Here is a 16,687-nt window from a genome sequence, read left to right on the forward strand (position 1 = left end):
GGATACTCTGAGTTTCTGGTTTCACTAAAATTGTTTATTTGTTTGTTTGTTTGTTTTTCTGGTCATAGCCGTCATGAAGAGAAGGCCTGCTGGGGCAGGGGGGAAGAGGGCAAGACTTTTGAATACAAGAAAGCAATTCCTGGGCAGATGCAGCAGAATTGGATGTGCCAGTGGAAGAGATGAGGCATGAAGAAGTGGCGATTTCAAAAGAGATACAGAAGACATAGAATGAGGCTTTGAAAAGAGAGAAGACATTCAAGTCCTTGGCCCAGAGATCTGTACCCACAGATCAGGTAGGGAGCCCTCCCTCCATTATGAGTTCTGTCCTCTACAAAATACTGGTCCAGCCACACTCCTCAGAGAGCACTGTGAAGGTTCCACACGATCATTTTATAAAGCATTTGAGGCTCCTTCAAAGCACTCTTCCTTACCCATCTGGCAAACATTACTGTCAAATGCACTGAAAATTTATCATATAAGCCTTCCATTTTTTTCACCATAAGCAATTCCAAATTGCCCACTGCTGTTGTTAATGACTCACAGGATTCCCATGTCTCCTTCATGGAGACACACAACTTAGTTCTCTCTTTCTTTTCTTCTAACTTACTTTACTTAGTGAAGTCCAATATCTTTTCATGTAAATATGAGGCCCTATGCCTTACACTTCTTCCAAACATTCTTGGCCCTTGCAGCTAGTTGTGTAACTCCATAGTTGACAAAACCATCACAATCTAGACAGCCGTTTCTGTCCTTGGGATAAGATTTCATTTGATTTAAGAGTCATCTCCAGACCATCCTGCAGGTCTGCCTGTAGAGGAATATTTTTTTTAATATTTATGTATTTATTTTGAGAGAGAGAGAGAGAGCAGGGGAGGGGCAGAGAGAGGGAGAGAGAGAATCCCAAGCATGCTCCGTGCTGGCAGTGCAGAGCCCGATGCAGGGCTTGATCCTGTGAACTGTGAGATCATGACCTGAGCTGAAATGAAGAGTTGGACACTTAACCAAGTGAACCACCCAGACACCCCTGCCTGTAGAGGAATACTATTCTCCAGGATATATTTGTTCCATTCCAACTTTCGTGTGATGCTTAGGCTGGTTATACGAAAGAAACATGTGCATCATGGTAGAACATTGAATCAGTAAACCTTAGAGACAATGGTCATTTAATTCAACCCCCCAACCTCAGTTTATAGAGCCAGAAACAAAGCCTCAGATAGATGAGTGCCTTTCATTCCAAAGGCCATTCCTTGACATGGGTGCTAAACTAGGTTTAGAAGCTTGGTGGCCCAGAGCCTTGTTTAGTGTTTTTATGCCACATTACTTTTAATCTTCTAGTTTATATGTTTATGTCCCCCCCCCCAACTCATGTGTTGAAATTCTAATTCCCGAAATGATGGTATTAGGAAGTGGGGACTTTGGGATGTGATTAGGTCATGAGATGGATTAGTTCCCTTCTAAAACAGACTCCACATAGGTCCCTTGCCCTTTTAGCCATGTAAAGTTACAGGAAACACACACACACACACACACACACACACACAGCTGTTTCTGAAGAAGGTCATCACCAAACACCTAACTTGCTGGGGACTTAGTCAAGGATCTCTCAGCCTTCAGAACTGTGAGAAATTTCTGTTGTTTATAAGCTACCCTGTTTGTGATACTTTGTTACAGCAGTCCATCTGGCTAAGATGCCTAGTGTGGACATCATTTGTGATGGTCACCAATACTTCCTTTAGGGGATAAAGGAAGAAGTTAGGCATGACCACGTGACTTGTTTTGGCCAATGAAATGTGAGCCGAAGTGAAGTGTGTCACTTCCACTCTAAGACCCGGTATGTTACCCCTCTGCTGCCATGGCAACAGGCAACATACTAGATGACAGAGGTTCTACCAGCTGAGGACAATGAGGAACAGCCCCAGCTGACTCATAAAGGGCATGTAGCACAGTGAGAAGTAAACTTTCATGGTTTTAAGTCACTGAAATTTGGGGGCTGTCTGTCACTGCAGCATCACCTGGCCTCTCCCTACTGGGGAAGCCTGAGCTACACCCCCACTCCCATGATGCACTTCTGTGCACGAAGACTAAAGAGGGTAAACAATGCAGCATATCAGAATACAACCCCATAAAACATTCCAAATTCCATGTCTCACCAGCATTCTTTCTTCCTCTTGGCTTATATTAGGGGTAGGGGATGTGGTTCATTACAAAGAATGAGTATTTTGATAGCTTCTCATTCTTGGAACTATTCTGCAGGTAAGTGCCTGGTGGAAATCTCCTTTAGTCTTAGAATGAAAAACATGATAAATTGGATTATTTTAATAAGTCAGTTCGTTATGACCTCAAACACATTATCCTGTAGTTATGCACACACAGTGCAAAAATCTTTGGTTTTCTTTGAGGCTTTTTATATAGATAATTCTCAGCACTCTATGATCATAGTTTCTACATAACTTTATAAGCACCAACATACAGTAACTTGATGCTTTGAAAAAACCACATCATCAGATATCTCCAAATTAATAGTTATAAGTTAGTGACAGCTCTTCATGGAGTAGTAAAACAGCCTGTGTGACCTTGGGTAAGTCACTTAGCCTCTCTGGACTTCAGTTTCCTCCTCTGTAAAACAAGGATAGTGGGGTTATCCTGAGAATGAAGTTGGGTTGTGCACATTCTGTCTGGTTCATAATTAGTGCATAATGTTAACTATATTTGAGCCATTGAATAGTGAGAAATCTAGAAAGTAAGATCTCAATACTTTTGCTTTCCAAGAAACTATGAATTCAGAAACTCTTTGGCCCACCAAGTGTTGGTTTTGGGGGAAACCTGTAAATCCTTGGTCCTGTCTTTCTGGTAAAGGTTTTAACACACTTTTGAAAACACAGATGGGCAGACAAGTAGGTATTGCTAACAGTTCAGGAAATTTTTCCAGGCTCCCTTCTGAGAGCACACATCCAGATGGGAAAACCTTTAAAGGGCCAGGCTTATTTCGATTTTTGCCATCTTAAATCTTGGACTTTTGCAGGTTTATAACAAAGCTCAGAAAATGCTAAAGCTTAAAGAAGAATTGAGAGGTGCCAAGGAAATGAAAGATGAGGTAAGGCTCCTAACTCTTCTACACACATGGAGTCGAACCTTTGTTACAATTAAATTCAAGTTTCATGACCCCAAACTCCAGTAATAAGCATCCCAAAATATCACAGAGATGTAGGCAGCAGACCATAGCATTTAAGAGCCCAGACTTGAACAAAGTGGGTCGTGGTCCACATCTACTAGCACTATAATATTGGGCATGTTACTTACCCTCTCTGAGCTTCCTTCCCCTTACTTAGAAAATATGAATAATTAGCACCCTTTTCAAAGGCTTGCTGTGAGGATTGAGTAAGATACTGTGTGTAAAACACCAGTGCTCAGGACATAAGAAGTGTTTAATAGATCTTAACTATTGTTGCCAACATTGTTCTTTATCTGGAATGGTATGGAAATGGAGTCTTCTAATTAGTCTAATATTTTGGCCAAACTGTGTTTACCTATTCCCTCACTTGTTCCAGAAAGCTTTTAAGGCGGATGTTTAGGTTAGCATAGGATTGTCCCACATGACTTATGCTTTTAACAGACCTTCTTCTAATGAACACTTTCCTGCTGCATTACTGCAGGAAGCTGTACAGAATTTGCTGCATGTTATTCAGGGAACAAGGATCTGGCATGGATTTTCTAGAAGGGCATTTCTTCATTCAACTTATATCCTTGGCCCACCTTAGATGTGCCAGGCATAGTTCTAGGGGGTGAGCATAAAGCAGTGAACAAAATAGAGAAATATCCTTGTTCTTGTGGAGCTTACTCTCTAGTGAAATAATTTGTCCAAGGGTATGATGGAGAAAAGTATGTAGCAATGGCCCAAGTGCCATAAAAATCAGCCCATATTCCATAGGTGGCTGACCTCTGTCATATGCCATGTGTATCCTAAACCATATGTTTATGTAGTGTGCCAATTTTTAAAGAACTTAGAACACAATAAAATTATACTCATTCTTCACTAGATGAATAAAATTGGTTCCAAAATTTTTGCTCACAGGCAAAACTTTGTATAAGTGCCCATTAATTCCCATTATAAGTAATCAAAATCTGCAATGTTTCTATTGAGGGAAATGTAAACTCAGGAATACAGTTAGTAAGATTGATAACAGTGCTTGAAATTACTGTATATGACTGTAAACTCTACTATTACATAGTAAAATGCTTCATTCCTGAAGCAATGATAATTTTAAAACATAATTCTCACTAGAAATTTATACATATTGAATGGTAGTCATGGTTTCCATTGTTTGTTAAATATTTGTCTTTATCCTCAGGTAAAAAACATAATTTCCCAAAGATGATGACCTTTATGGTATCGTTGGTTGACTCCAAAATTACTCTGGAATCCACCACCCGAGGTGTCTTGTTTGAGTGCCAAATCCTTCATAGAATGCTGCCATCTTAAATCTTTGTAATGCTCTTGACTTCTGAGACTACTTCTGAATCACAGGCTTCAGTTTCACATCAGCTTCCCCCAAAAAGAAGCATGAAACCATTTGTCACTACTTTGAAGTCTAGAGCAAAATTTCTTCCGAGCTTTTGAAATGTATGTTCGAGAAGACATGCTCTTTGAAAAAGACCCATTTAATCAATACAGAAGATTTGCTTCAGTAAATAATCTGTTTTCCAATAACTATCAGGATTGCAACTGCAGTACCAGCCCTCACCATTTTTCCTGTGGTTGGTAGCTGCTGCTGATGTCATATGCCTTCAAATGGTGACCAGGTTCCAACCTCGTATAAGTAAAACCAGGGTGTATAAATGCATGGCTTATGAGTGAAAACTCACCCAGCAGCAGAGGCTTGTGATTTCAGCCATCGTTAATGACTTCAGATCTAGGGCAGGATCAGATGGTGCCTGCAGGTCAGCATTATGACTCTCAGTTCCTCTCATGCCCCAGTACTGGTTACAGAGCTTTGATTGATGAAATGTCAGATTAAATCAATTCCTGCCACATATTGATACTCAAAAGGCATCTGCCTGGAATTTAGCCTTCATAAAGTAGATAGGATTAGAAATAGTGTACAGTGACCTCTGTGCAAGATATTAGCAAGAAATTAAGTTTCCTGGAACCTCAGAAACACTTGCATTTCTGGAGTTCTGAGGTGAGCACTTCCTCTTCTTACAACTGCCTACAGTAAAAATCTTTTGTTGTTCATGGGAGTCAGCTCTTTGCTCTCCTAGCATTTCCACGCCTGTTCTGATGAATAAAAACCCCTGTATGATTTTGACTTTCAGAGTGAATGGTTAGGGGTTTCTTTGTTTGGTTTTTTGGGGTTTTTTTTAGAGAGAGTGAGTGGGGGAGAAGGGCAGAGGGAGGGAGAGAGAGAAAGAGAAAGAATTAAACAGGCTCCACGCTCAGTACAGAGCCTGACTTGAGAGAGAGAGAGAGAGAGAAAGAGAGAGAGAATTAAGCAGGCTCCACGCTCAGTACAGAGCCCGACTTGGGGCTCAATCCCATGACCCTAGGATCATGACTTGAGCTGAAACTAAGAGTGGGACACTCAACCGAATGAGCCACACAGACGCCCCTAGTTTTGATTTCAAAAGCAAATTTCATTTGACATCCAACAAAACACATTTGTTATTCAGTTGGTTTGCAGAATCCTCTAAGAATTATTTATTCCAAACCTCTTGTTTTCTGAATGAAGAAATTGCCTCAGACACTCTGAGTCAAAGCTAATGTCCAAATTAGATGAGATCATCTACATTAAAGATCCATTTCTGAAGTCCTGTTGGTGCATTAGAATGGTGGCAAGCAGGTCTTCTGCTCAGAAGACATCTAAAAGTAGAGGAAGAGGGGTTTTTTATTGGCCTGACAAAGAGAAGGCATTTAGCTTTTAAGTTGGAGAAGCTCAAGTTGTATATCACTGCTACTTTGTTAATGAGTCCACAGTGTGCCAGGCTCCATATGGAACAATCCGGTGACATGGTCCTCACCTTAAGATGCGTATATTCAGCATTAAAGCAAGAGTATGGGGCACGTGACACTTCTATAAAGCAGGCATTGTATTGTCGCCTAATCTGCTCATAGATGCCAAAGAAAGAGTCCTGTGGCAACAGGGGGAGAAGATCCCTAGGGTCTCAATCCCCAGAGAGCCTCTATTCCCTATTCCCAGTGTGGCAGCAATGAGAAAAGGAATTTAAAGAACTGGAATCAAACTTCTGCTCCAGGTCGAGTCAAGGATTTTTTCTAGTTAGAAAACAGTGTCCATACACCATTTTTTTTTTAACTGCTCTGCACACATTCTCTTAAGAGAGTCCCTGGTAAATTGTTGTAATGGTAATTACATGCTTGGGGCAGTTGACATCCACTGTTATTTTTCTGAAAGTGAGGAACGAGGGACAGGAGCAAGAGAGGAAGAGAGAGAGTTTTGAGATAATGAAATCCTTTTAATGACAGAGCCATGCCGTTAACCTAATTAAACTGTAAAGTGGTAAAAAAAAAAAAAAAAAAAAATCCAGGTACTAAATGGAAATGAAGAAATAAATCAGCTGAGACAGCAGCACTTCTGGGAAACCTCCTGAATTCCGAATACTCTGACATTGCGGTGTCCGATTCTCGTGGTTATCCTCTGGCCCCCCTCGGCCTTGTGCAGAGGTCTCTTAAACTGACCTGTCCAGTAAGGCTTGATTTATGATGTCCATATCAGGTCTCCAGCTCCCCTGGGGATGAGTGTTATGTAGCTCATGTATTTAAGAAGCCAGAGCAATCAGTGGGGTATGGTGGCAGATCACTGGCTACAGGGTCAGGAGAGCAGACCTCTCCTCATTCTGCTGCCAACCAGCTATGAGACCCTGGGCACTGTCGTTTGGATCACTTTACCATTTTTGTGCACCCATGGCTTCTGTATGCTTTTGTACCTGAAACGCTCTTAGAAGAATTGCCCTTGGGCTATTGGGGTCACTTTGCTCATAAGAGCAGAGAGCTGGAAGTCCTTGGGAGATTATATCCCATGGGGCAGCCCTTAGCCATTGACTAGCTGATAATGAGTCTAACAGCCCAGCTTTTGCAACTAATCAGGACAAACTCCTGAGGTGTAACTTACGCTCCAGAGTTCCCTGTGGGATCAGGCAAAAGCTACTGCCTTGAGAACTTTGTCTGAAATAGTGCCCTTCCTTGGTTTCTTCCTCTTTTCCTGTCTTGCTTCCTTCACTTCCTGGTTGATTTCACTTGGGAGTGTTTCTTTAATAGATGCTGGGAATCCTTGCCTAAGAGCCTGCTTTGGATAATCATGTACCATAAAAGTACCGGACTCAGTTCCAACACCTAAAACTCAGAAGTGGTAGTGCCTATCCTCTCGAGTGTTATGAAAAGTCTGCACGGTGACAGGACTAAAGCGCTGGATAGGTTCACAAAGGGCTTCTTCCTAATTTCTTTCTATACCGTTGCCACCCACAACAGTGAGAGTGGACGGTGGCATCCTAGTGTGATGGAGCACTTTCTTACCACAGCTCTACACCCCCGACTCCACCCAAGTTACTAGGCTCTGCACACTTTACTTTGATCTCTATCATTAATTTCCATTCTGACCTAGCTGTAATTAGCTAATCTTTTTCACTCGTAATCAAAGACAGATTATTTTATGCAACCAGCCCAGGGATTTTACTTTTATTCTCATTGGTGTACGTCTCCACAGAAAAGCACTCAGTTTACAGGTGAAGGACGTCTGTTGGATTAGTGGGTAGAAGAGAAAGTTAAAACACTTCAGAATCCACATCAACTCCATCACTGATTCACTATAGTCCTGACAAGTTCATTTGACATCTCACTATGTTCATTTCATCAGTGGCAGAACCATTAATATTTATAGACCGTCTGCGAGGTGCCTGGAATTATTCTAGGCACTGACTTCCTCTTGAAAAACAGAGGAAGTGTCTGTGATGTACCCACAGCAGTGGGTGAAGATTAATTAATGTAAATAAGTAATTGTCTGAATAATGCAGAGCACTCAGACACCTCGCAAATGGATACTGTGTAAATGTTACACTGGATGAGTAATAACAGCTAAGAGTTGATGGACAAATTTCCAGCAAATTTAAAGTCTCTGTCAACCAGTTAAGTGAACGAAAGTAAGCATTTTCTTGATAGTTTATAATTAATGCTCGTGTTTTTTCTGACTGCCTAGGTGGGGGAGAGAGACCGAGAAGTGAGCGGCCTGAACAGCAAGCTCTTGAGCCTGCAAGTTGACATCAAAAATCTGCATGATGTCTGCAAGAGACAGGGGAAGACCTTGCAGGAGAACCAACTCTGTGTGGAGGAGGCAATGATGAGTAGCAACCGCGTAAGGGATTCAGCAGCTACTACCCACCTCTGCTCCCTCAACTTCCACCTCTGCTTCCTTAGGCAGGAACAATAATGGAAAATTCTTCCACTAGTCATTCAAGAGCATTTATTGAGCAGAATTAAATACATGCACTCTCTCACTGTCTTGCTCTCTCTTTCTCTCTCTCTCTCTCTCTCTCTCTCTCTCTCTCTCTCTCACACACACACACACACACACACACACACACACACACTAACACCCCATCCCTGCCATCAGAACTTTTTCATTTAGCTATCTCCAAGGTCATCTACATTTGAGGCCCTGTCTTTTCCTTATCTGGCCTTTTACACCTGGATTTACAGCATCTGAGGCCAAAAAAGACCTGAAAAGACCAAATCCTAATTATATAAGGAGAGTAGCATCTCCTAATGGATGTTAGACAAACTTCTAAGTCAACCATGAAAATAACAACTGTACCACTCGCTTAGAGGTGTCAATGATCATCAGCACAGCAGGTGATCTTTATTGCCACATCTGCAGCTCTCTGCCTACAAGCTTTTCTTCTAGATGCAGGAACCCAATCACCAGAGAAGCTCAAATGTGGAATGGCTAATGCCCCCAAAAGCAGCCCTCAACCAACGACTGATGGGGAAATGGATAAATAATCTATGTCTCTTGGCCCTCAGTCATAGAATACTCCAGGCATGCTCTTTGCTCTGTCCTGGAGTTCCTCAATGGGATCCTGCACCAGCTACCCACAATGGTAACTAGCTTGATAACACCCCTTCCTTGTCTCATTTCTCCACCCACCTACCTGAATTCCCCAAGATCACTTCCCACATAAACTACTATTTAACACTCAGTCCCATGCCACAGAGCTTGCTTCTGGAGGTGTGCAAGCCAAGACACTCAGTAACACTTGTCCTGCACATGTATGAACAATGGCATGATCATCTTCCCCTGGCGTGATTATCTTTTTTGAACTAATACTTACCTGTAGGCTAGGCAGTTCACCAGCTGAGGCAACAATTAAGCCTAAGGTTTTCTCTTTTTGGAAACTCTAGTTCTAGGCTCTGTAAACCCATCTCTAAATTTATCCCCAGAAGCTGGGAAGCCAGCTGGAAGATATTTTCCCATAGCTCTCTGAAAACTTTGGGTTTATAAGATGCCTTATTTGCAGTCTTCATATCTTTTCAGGGACTTGAGTCCTTGGCAAACATGAAGCAGCTACTGGTTGCATAGATCTGCTGCTAGACCCCCTAGTTAGCCTTTTCTGTGTAAGACTGTGTAAGACTCCACTGTCTTCTTCAATAGTTGTGGTCTGGTCTCCCTTAATTGTGTCTATTAGACTTCTTTCAGGACTTACTACCTCTCTGTCGAAACCACAGATTTTTCCTCTACAAAGTCCTAAAAATGTTACCAACAAAGCAATTCCACCTTATCCTACTGAGCGTTACTGTCCTTTCTCCAGGAGGTCACAAACATAGAAAAATCCATTGGTTTTCCTAAATGGATCTCAGGAAGAATATTATCATAATTTACTTCTTTCTAAATATTAACATTTTTTTATATTCTCACCATTGCTGTCACAAGTTTATTTATTCCCCCAGTCAGGGATAGCCATGTGGCTTATAAATGTACCTAGCAACTTGGAAGGAGAAAGGTATTAAATCGCATTTTATTATTCTAATTGCCCAGAAGAAGGTCTAACAGCTTGAAATAAGCTTTAAAACAGGCTCTCTTTTTTTCCTAGCACTTAGTGCAGAATTTAAATTGGAGACTGCGCATACAAATACACAATTAGATGTAGACTTATACTCATCCACTCAGAAAATCCCTGCAAGATCTGCCTTCTACAAGGAAATGTAATATGGGAACAGAGGGGAAAACCCAAGACTTTCTGAAATTTTTGACTACTATCTAACAAAGATCTGGAGAAATAAACCAGAGGTCATAATTAAAAACTAGAATTAGGAGACAAAATTAAAATACTACATCAGATATTAACATGTAACTACAGGGATGGCAGGCAGGGGGTGGGTAACCTAATAAATCAAGAATATGTCATGCTCCAAAACCCAGGAACAGAGATAGCTAAAGCAAATGAGGTACCGAGGGTACAAATGTTATAGGGCACTCACCCTCAGGTGCCAACCTGGAGACTGAATGCCTTCTTAAAATCTGCACTTGCCTCACTGTAGTCCTGAACCTGCCCAGGAACCTTTCAATTAACGTGAAAGGAGAAAAGAACAACAGAGATATCATAATAAAAGAATGATCAAATTAGAAAAAGAAAGGTCTTTCTTTGCAATTTCCCAGGCCCCTTTGGCCCCGGTGGTGGCCTGGGGAGAACACCCTGATTTTCAGTAGAGCTTAGATTATCAAACTCATCTTTGAAGTGGACATAGGACACTATTCTTAGCATAAAACTGGGCAAGAAATTTGATTTCTGAAAATAAAAGTAACCAGTTGAATACAGGTTAATACATCCTTGATGGAAATTATGGCACAGAAATATGACTGACATTGAGTCATTGGGAATGAAAAACAATTTTTTATGTGGAACTGCTAAATGCCTTGTGGAATCTGGGATTGGATCCTCGAACAGAAAAAAAAATTAGTGGGAAAACAGATAAAATCCGAATAAAGTATGTAGTTTAATAGTAATATACCAATGTTAATTTTTTAGCTGGACAAATGTACTATAGTTATGTAAAATGTTAGTGTTAGGAGAAGACGGGTAAAGAGCATATGGGAATTCTATATACTACTTTTGCAATTTTTCTGTACATCTAAAACTATTGCAAAATAAAGAGGTTTTTTTCTTTAAAGGGAATCTCTGATAAGCAGAGATCATTGATAAGAAAAATGTCTGAACCATGAAGATGTATCCAAAAGAAATGCATGTCACTTAAACACACAGTTTTACACTCTACCAATACAAGAAAGTACAAGAAATGTAACTTGTAGAAGATATGAAAAGTAACAGACAAACTAATCTAGTGATAAAAGGCTAAACTAGAGTTACAGAGAAAATACCTCGCTTAACACCTCTAAAATAAAGAAGTTCATGACAATGACTGGGGAAAGATGAGAGTTTCAGTTCTTAAATGAAGGGGAAAAGGCAGCAGGGATCCAGTTATCAGAGCAATGCCAACCTGAGACAGAAGAGAGTGCAAACTAGAATAGGGAATAAAATGGTTAAAAAGTATTTTGAAAAGCCGGCTTTAGGCAAATCAGCAGGACCTGATGACATACTTTGAAGAGTACTTAAGGAATTGGCAGGTGTTATTACATAGCTGCTAGCGATTATTTTTGAGAACTCAAGAGGATAAAGAAAGTCCCTGTAGACTGAAAAAGGGTAAATGAAGTGCTCATCTTTTTAAAAAGGGAAAAAGGACAATCCTGGTAATTATAGACCTGTCAGCTTAACTTCAATATCAGGGAAAATATAGAACTTAACATCAATCAATTAGCATCAACTTGAAAAGCACAAAGTATTGGGTAGAAACCAAAGTGACTTCTCAAAAGGCAAATCATGCCAGGCCAATTAATTTCCTTCTGTGATCAAGTAGCCACATAGGCAAGGAAAGAGCAATAGCTATAATCTCTTTGACCATAAGTAGGGCTGAGAAATTGACTAAATATGGCAACAGGTTCCTACAGGTGGCCAGTGCTCTCCATCTTTTAAAACACCTGAGGCCTGGATAGAACTCTGTCTGAGAAACATGGTGGACCTGACAGCCTTCTGGAACCATTCAACTCTGAATGGTAACTTCAAGAACTAATCTTACTTCCAGAAGATTACTTCCAACTTGCTTATTTTCTCCAAATCTCAGTTTAAAGGTCAAAGCAGAATCTCATAAAATATCTATGTCTTCACTAGAAAGAAAACTTAAAAAAAAAAAAGAAGAAGACAAGAGGCAGTAGAAAATGCACTGATGCCTTTCTCATACTGCTCTTTGGCACATCTGTAAGTGAAATGCAGACTTAATCCATAACATGTCATTTTCTATTAATTTAGAATTAAGACAAAATAATCTTTTGAATACTTAAGAATAAATAAGTAGAAATTTAATAGGTCTCAAACAATTCCAGGCATTTCTCCAAGACTTTTAAATTTGACCTCTAAACACATTGGTATCTATAGTGTACAAATGTTTAAAATTCTCATCAAGGAAACTCTAGTTTCTCTGCAGATATGGGCAGTTCTTTGGATCTTCAAAACCAGACAAATTTGGCCAGGCATTATGTTTGCCCTGTACTGGAAGATTTGAACGAACTCTCATCATCTGGTTGGCCTATCATGTTACCTCAAACCAAAATTAAACCCAGAAGACTCAACATGACCTCTGGGGAAGAGAAATTGGAACTAACAGTTCACCAGTATCACTAACAGTTTTCTGAGCTTTATACACATAGGAAATGACATTCTTTATCTACAGGAGGCTTTCAAGCCACAGAACAATTATGAACACACCTAAGATTAGATGATGTACCACGTTCTAGGAGGGGAAACCCTAAAGAAAAAGTTTGACTTTAAAAAAAAATGAACAAAGAGCACTTCTTTCATTCTTTTGTGTGATGAAGAGAAAATAGGGACATGGAAATAAGGGGAAACTAAGAAAGAATGAACAGTGAAGAGAGCACAGTTTGTTTTCAACTGGGTCATATATATCCATCACTAGAGAGGCAGGTCCAAATCAACAGTTACACACAAGTACTGGAGGGACCAGGAATCCAGTTTTTATAATTTTCAGAGATCAAATCAACTTCAACAAAGCCAAGAAAAACTGAATTTGGGAAAAATTTGATAAGGATTTTGTTGGTTATCTGCTTCACTAAAATAAGCCCTCTGAATTAACCCTACCCCAGGATGTTCACCCCCTTGTTTTGGCTCTAGCCACATTTAATATTTATTCTTGACCATGTCTTTTTCCAAGTAGCTTTCCACCCCCAGCTTACCTGCAGAGACAGAAGACTTCGGCAGTTGAGAACATCCCCCTATACATGTATGTGTGCATGCACACACACCCACATACCACTCCCAAGTCCCTTCTCTTTGAACCTCATTCATCGATGAGTTCTGAGAATAGCAACATTTAAAAAAAAATTTTTTAATGTTTATTTATTGGGGGTTGGGGAGGGGACAGAGGGGCAGAGAGAGAGGGAGACCCAGAATCCGAAGCAGGCTCCAGGCTCTGAGCTATCAGCACAGAGCCCATTGCAGGCCCCAAACCCACGAACCATGAGATTATGACCTGAGCCGAAGTCGGATGCTTAACCGACTGAGCCACCCAGGCACCCCAAGAATAGCAACATTCTTATTTTGAAAAGAATGAGAACACTTAACTAAAAATATTCCATCTAAATGTTGGCAATTATAGCTGCACAGAGTAAATACAAAATTCTGCTTTGTTTGGCCTAAGAAAGAAGTCATCATTAACTTCCCTTCAGCCACATACACCAGATATTCAGGCCAAAAGTTTGGCTTGTCTTTGTCTAGGATTTCTTTTGCTGGTGACCACAATGGTCCATTTTCAGCCTTCTCATTCAGAATGAACTGACACAATTAGCTTTTGTCTTTCTCCTTTTGAGCTGGGCCGAGCTTCCCTTCTCTTACCTGAGCTACCCCACTGACTCTCACTAGAGAAAGTTTTCCCTCTTTTCAGTCCCAGTTCTCACAAAATTAATCTCATTAAACTTCAGTCTCTCCAGTTACTCAGACCAAAACCTTGGAGTCGATTTGCCTTGGATGATCATCATCTCCGACCATCCAACACAGCAACCAATCCTATGGAATCTATTTTCAAAACATATTTACAATCCAGCCATTTCTCCCAACTTCCACCTTGGTCCATGCCACCAGCCCTTCTTGCCTGGATTCTTGTAGCAGCCTCTTTGCTGGTCTCTCTGCTTCAGTCTTTGCCTCCCTACAGTTGATTTTCAGTAGAATGGGCAGTGTGTAACATCTGGGCCTTTGTAACATCTAAAGGATATCATTTCACTTGTCTGTTCAGTACCTTCCAATGACCTTTTATCTCACTGAAAGGAAAAGTTAAAGTTTTTAGAATGGACTATGTGGCCCTGAAAGGACCTCACCTCTCTTTCTTTCTCACCTCATCTGGTACCACTCTCCCCCATTCTCTGCTCCAGCCAGAACAAAGTGATTCCTCAGACACCACCAGGCATCTCCCACCTCCAAGCCCTAGCCCAAGCCGTTATCTCTCCCTGGAATGTTCCTGCTGTAGATTCCCACCAGGCTCTTTCCCTGCCTCCTTCAAATCTTAGCTCAAATACCACCTTCTCAATTTGGTCCTCCGTTAAAATTCTTAATTCAAAATAACAGTTCCCTCCATGCAAGCATTCTTCATCCCTCTCCCCTGCTTTACTCTCTTCCATAGCACTTTTTCCTTTTAATACACTACATTATTCACTTACTTAATTTGCTGACTCCCCCCTCCCCACTAGATGAAAAATGCATGAAGGCAGGTATTCTGTTTTATATGCTTCTATATCCCCAATATCTGGTACCGTGCTTGACACATAGTAGGTACACCATAATGTTTGCTAAACAAATTAAAGGAAAATATCACATCTGCAGATGGCTACTATGTTAATGCTCATAGCAGCATTATTCAGGATAGCCAAAAGCTGAAACAAGCCAAATATCTATCAACTGGTGAACAGATAAACAAAATATGGTATATTCACACTATTCAGCAATAAAAAAAAAAAGAACAAAATACTGATTCTTTCTATAGCCTGGATGAACCTCAAAAACATTATGCTAAGTGAAAGAAGACAGACACAAAAGATGACATACAATTCCATTTATATGAAATGTCTAGAAAGGGCAAATCCATAGAGGCAGAAAGCAGATTAGTGGTTGCCTGGAGCTGGGGTAGGAACAGGAGTGACAAATGGGCATGAGAGAATTTTCTGAGGTGATGGAGATGTTCTAAAACCAGATTGTAAAATGGTTGCACAACTATATAAATTTTCAACAAATCATTGAACTGTACACTTACAATGGTTGAATTTTATGATATATAAAGTATACTTCAATAACACTGTAAAAAATGTTAATTTTTTAAAAATTTGAAAGTACTCTGTTAATTAGCCCGAGACCACAAGCTCACATTTTTGGGAGCCAATGATGTTGTCTGTTCTCTGTTTTACTTCCTACTTTCCTTTAATACCTAACTGTGTATAAATCTCTATGTCCTATAGAAGCAGACATGGCCCCTGGCCTCCAGGAGTTTATAATCTAATTAGAAGTTAAGATATACAGAGGTCACTGCAATGCAAGGTGGAATGTAAAATGCCATATTAAAGACATGCCAGTAAAGTGTATGGTATTGGTGCAAAGGCAACTTTGCAGGGAAAACAAGGAAAGCAAGAATTGGACAGTTTTAAAGAATGAATAGGAGGATAATAAGCAGAAATGGGAGTTAAGGAATGCCCATGGGCCACCCTCTTCATCCACCTCTCTTTCATATGTCATCAAGGATGTTGGGCAAGCAAATATAGAAACTTGAGTGCAAAGACCTCAACTGTACTGTAATAAATACCTCAGGGATACATCCTACCAGCAGTATACCTGATACAAAGCAGGTGCTCAATGTATGTTTATTGAATGAATGAGTAAAAACATAAGATGGGTCTATAGCAGCTTTTCATGTTGACTGTGGATTAGCAGGAAAAGATTCTCTCTCTCTCTCTCTCTCTCTCTCTATCTATCTATCTCTATCTCTCTCTATTTCTCTCTGTGTGTGTCTCTCTCCCTGTCTGTGTCTCTCACACACATACATACACACACACACTCAGCATCTACAGGGTCACATCTTCCTTCAGGAGGAGACAACAGAGTCTGTGCCCAGATGTCCCTGAATGATAGCTCTGCCTCCCATTTCCCAGCATTCCAAAAAGCTGTTTCCCCAAGAGTTTACTTTTTTTTTTTTTTTAACGTTTATTTATTTTTGAGACAGAGAGAGACAGAGCATGAACGGGGGAGGGTCAGAGAGAGGGAGACACAGAATCTGAAACAGGCTCCAGGCTCTGAGCTGTCAGCACAGAGCCCGACGCCGGACTGTGAGATCATGACCTGAGCCGAAGTCGGCCACTTAACCGACTGAGCCACCCAGGCGCCCCGAGTTTGCCTTTTTATCTGAGCATTTTTAATAATCGAGTTCAGTCCAAGAACACTGACCAGAAATTCACTACATTCTAGGTCAGTTAGGTTATTTTTAAATTGAAGACCAAACAAACAAACAAACAAACCCATATTAACATGTGTATCTTTATACTACTTTCTAGATTCTTTAGCTGTATGTTTTTTTCTT

At 40.5% G+C, this 16,687-nt stretch overlaps 1 protein-coding gene across 5 annotated transcripts in view; it reads left to right on the forward strand.

Annotated features, from left to right (window-relative positions):
- Positions 1-1,979: 1,979 nt before the first annotated feature.
- The window catches only part of PMFBP1 (polyamine modulated factor 1 binding protein 1), a 46,167-nt gene continuing 31,459 nt past the window's right edge, over positions 1,980-16,687 (forward strand). For 2 of the 5 annotated variants that reach the window (XM_060650267.3, XM_060650268.2), the window contains exons 1-3: positions 1,983-2,253; positions 3,023-3,094; positions 8,205-8,360. In XM_060650267.3, the coding sequence (XP_060506250.1) occupies positions 3,044-3,094; positions 8,205-8,360 (207 nt within the window). In that variant the 5' untranslated portion in view covers positions 1,983-2,253; positions 3,023-3,043. Of the gene's footprint in view, positions 2,254-3,022; positions 3,095-8,204; positions 8,361-16,687 lie in introns of all 5 variants that reach the window. The other 3 variants (XM_060650269.2, XM_060650265.3, XM_060650266.2) reach the window with 3 other exon arrangements.

This window comes from Panthera onca, chromosome E2, assembly GCF_046562875.1.
Source record: "Panthera onca isolate mPanOnc1 chromosome E2, mPanOnc1 haplotype 2, whole genome shotgun sequence".
NCBI classification, from domain to species: domain Eukaryota; kingdom Metazoa; phylum Chordata; class Mammalia; order Carnivora; family Felidae; genus Panthera; species Panthera onca.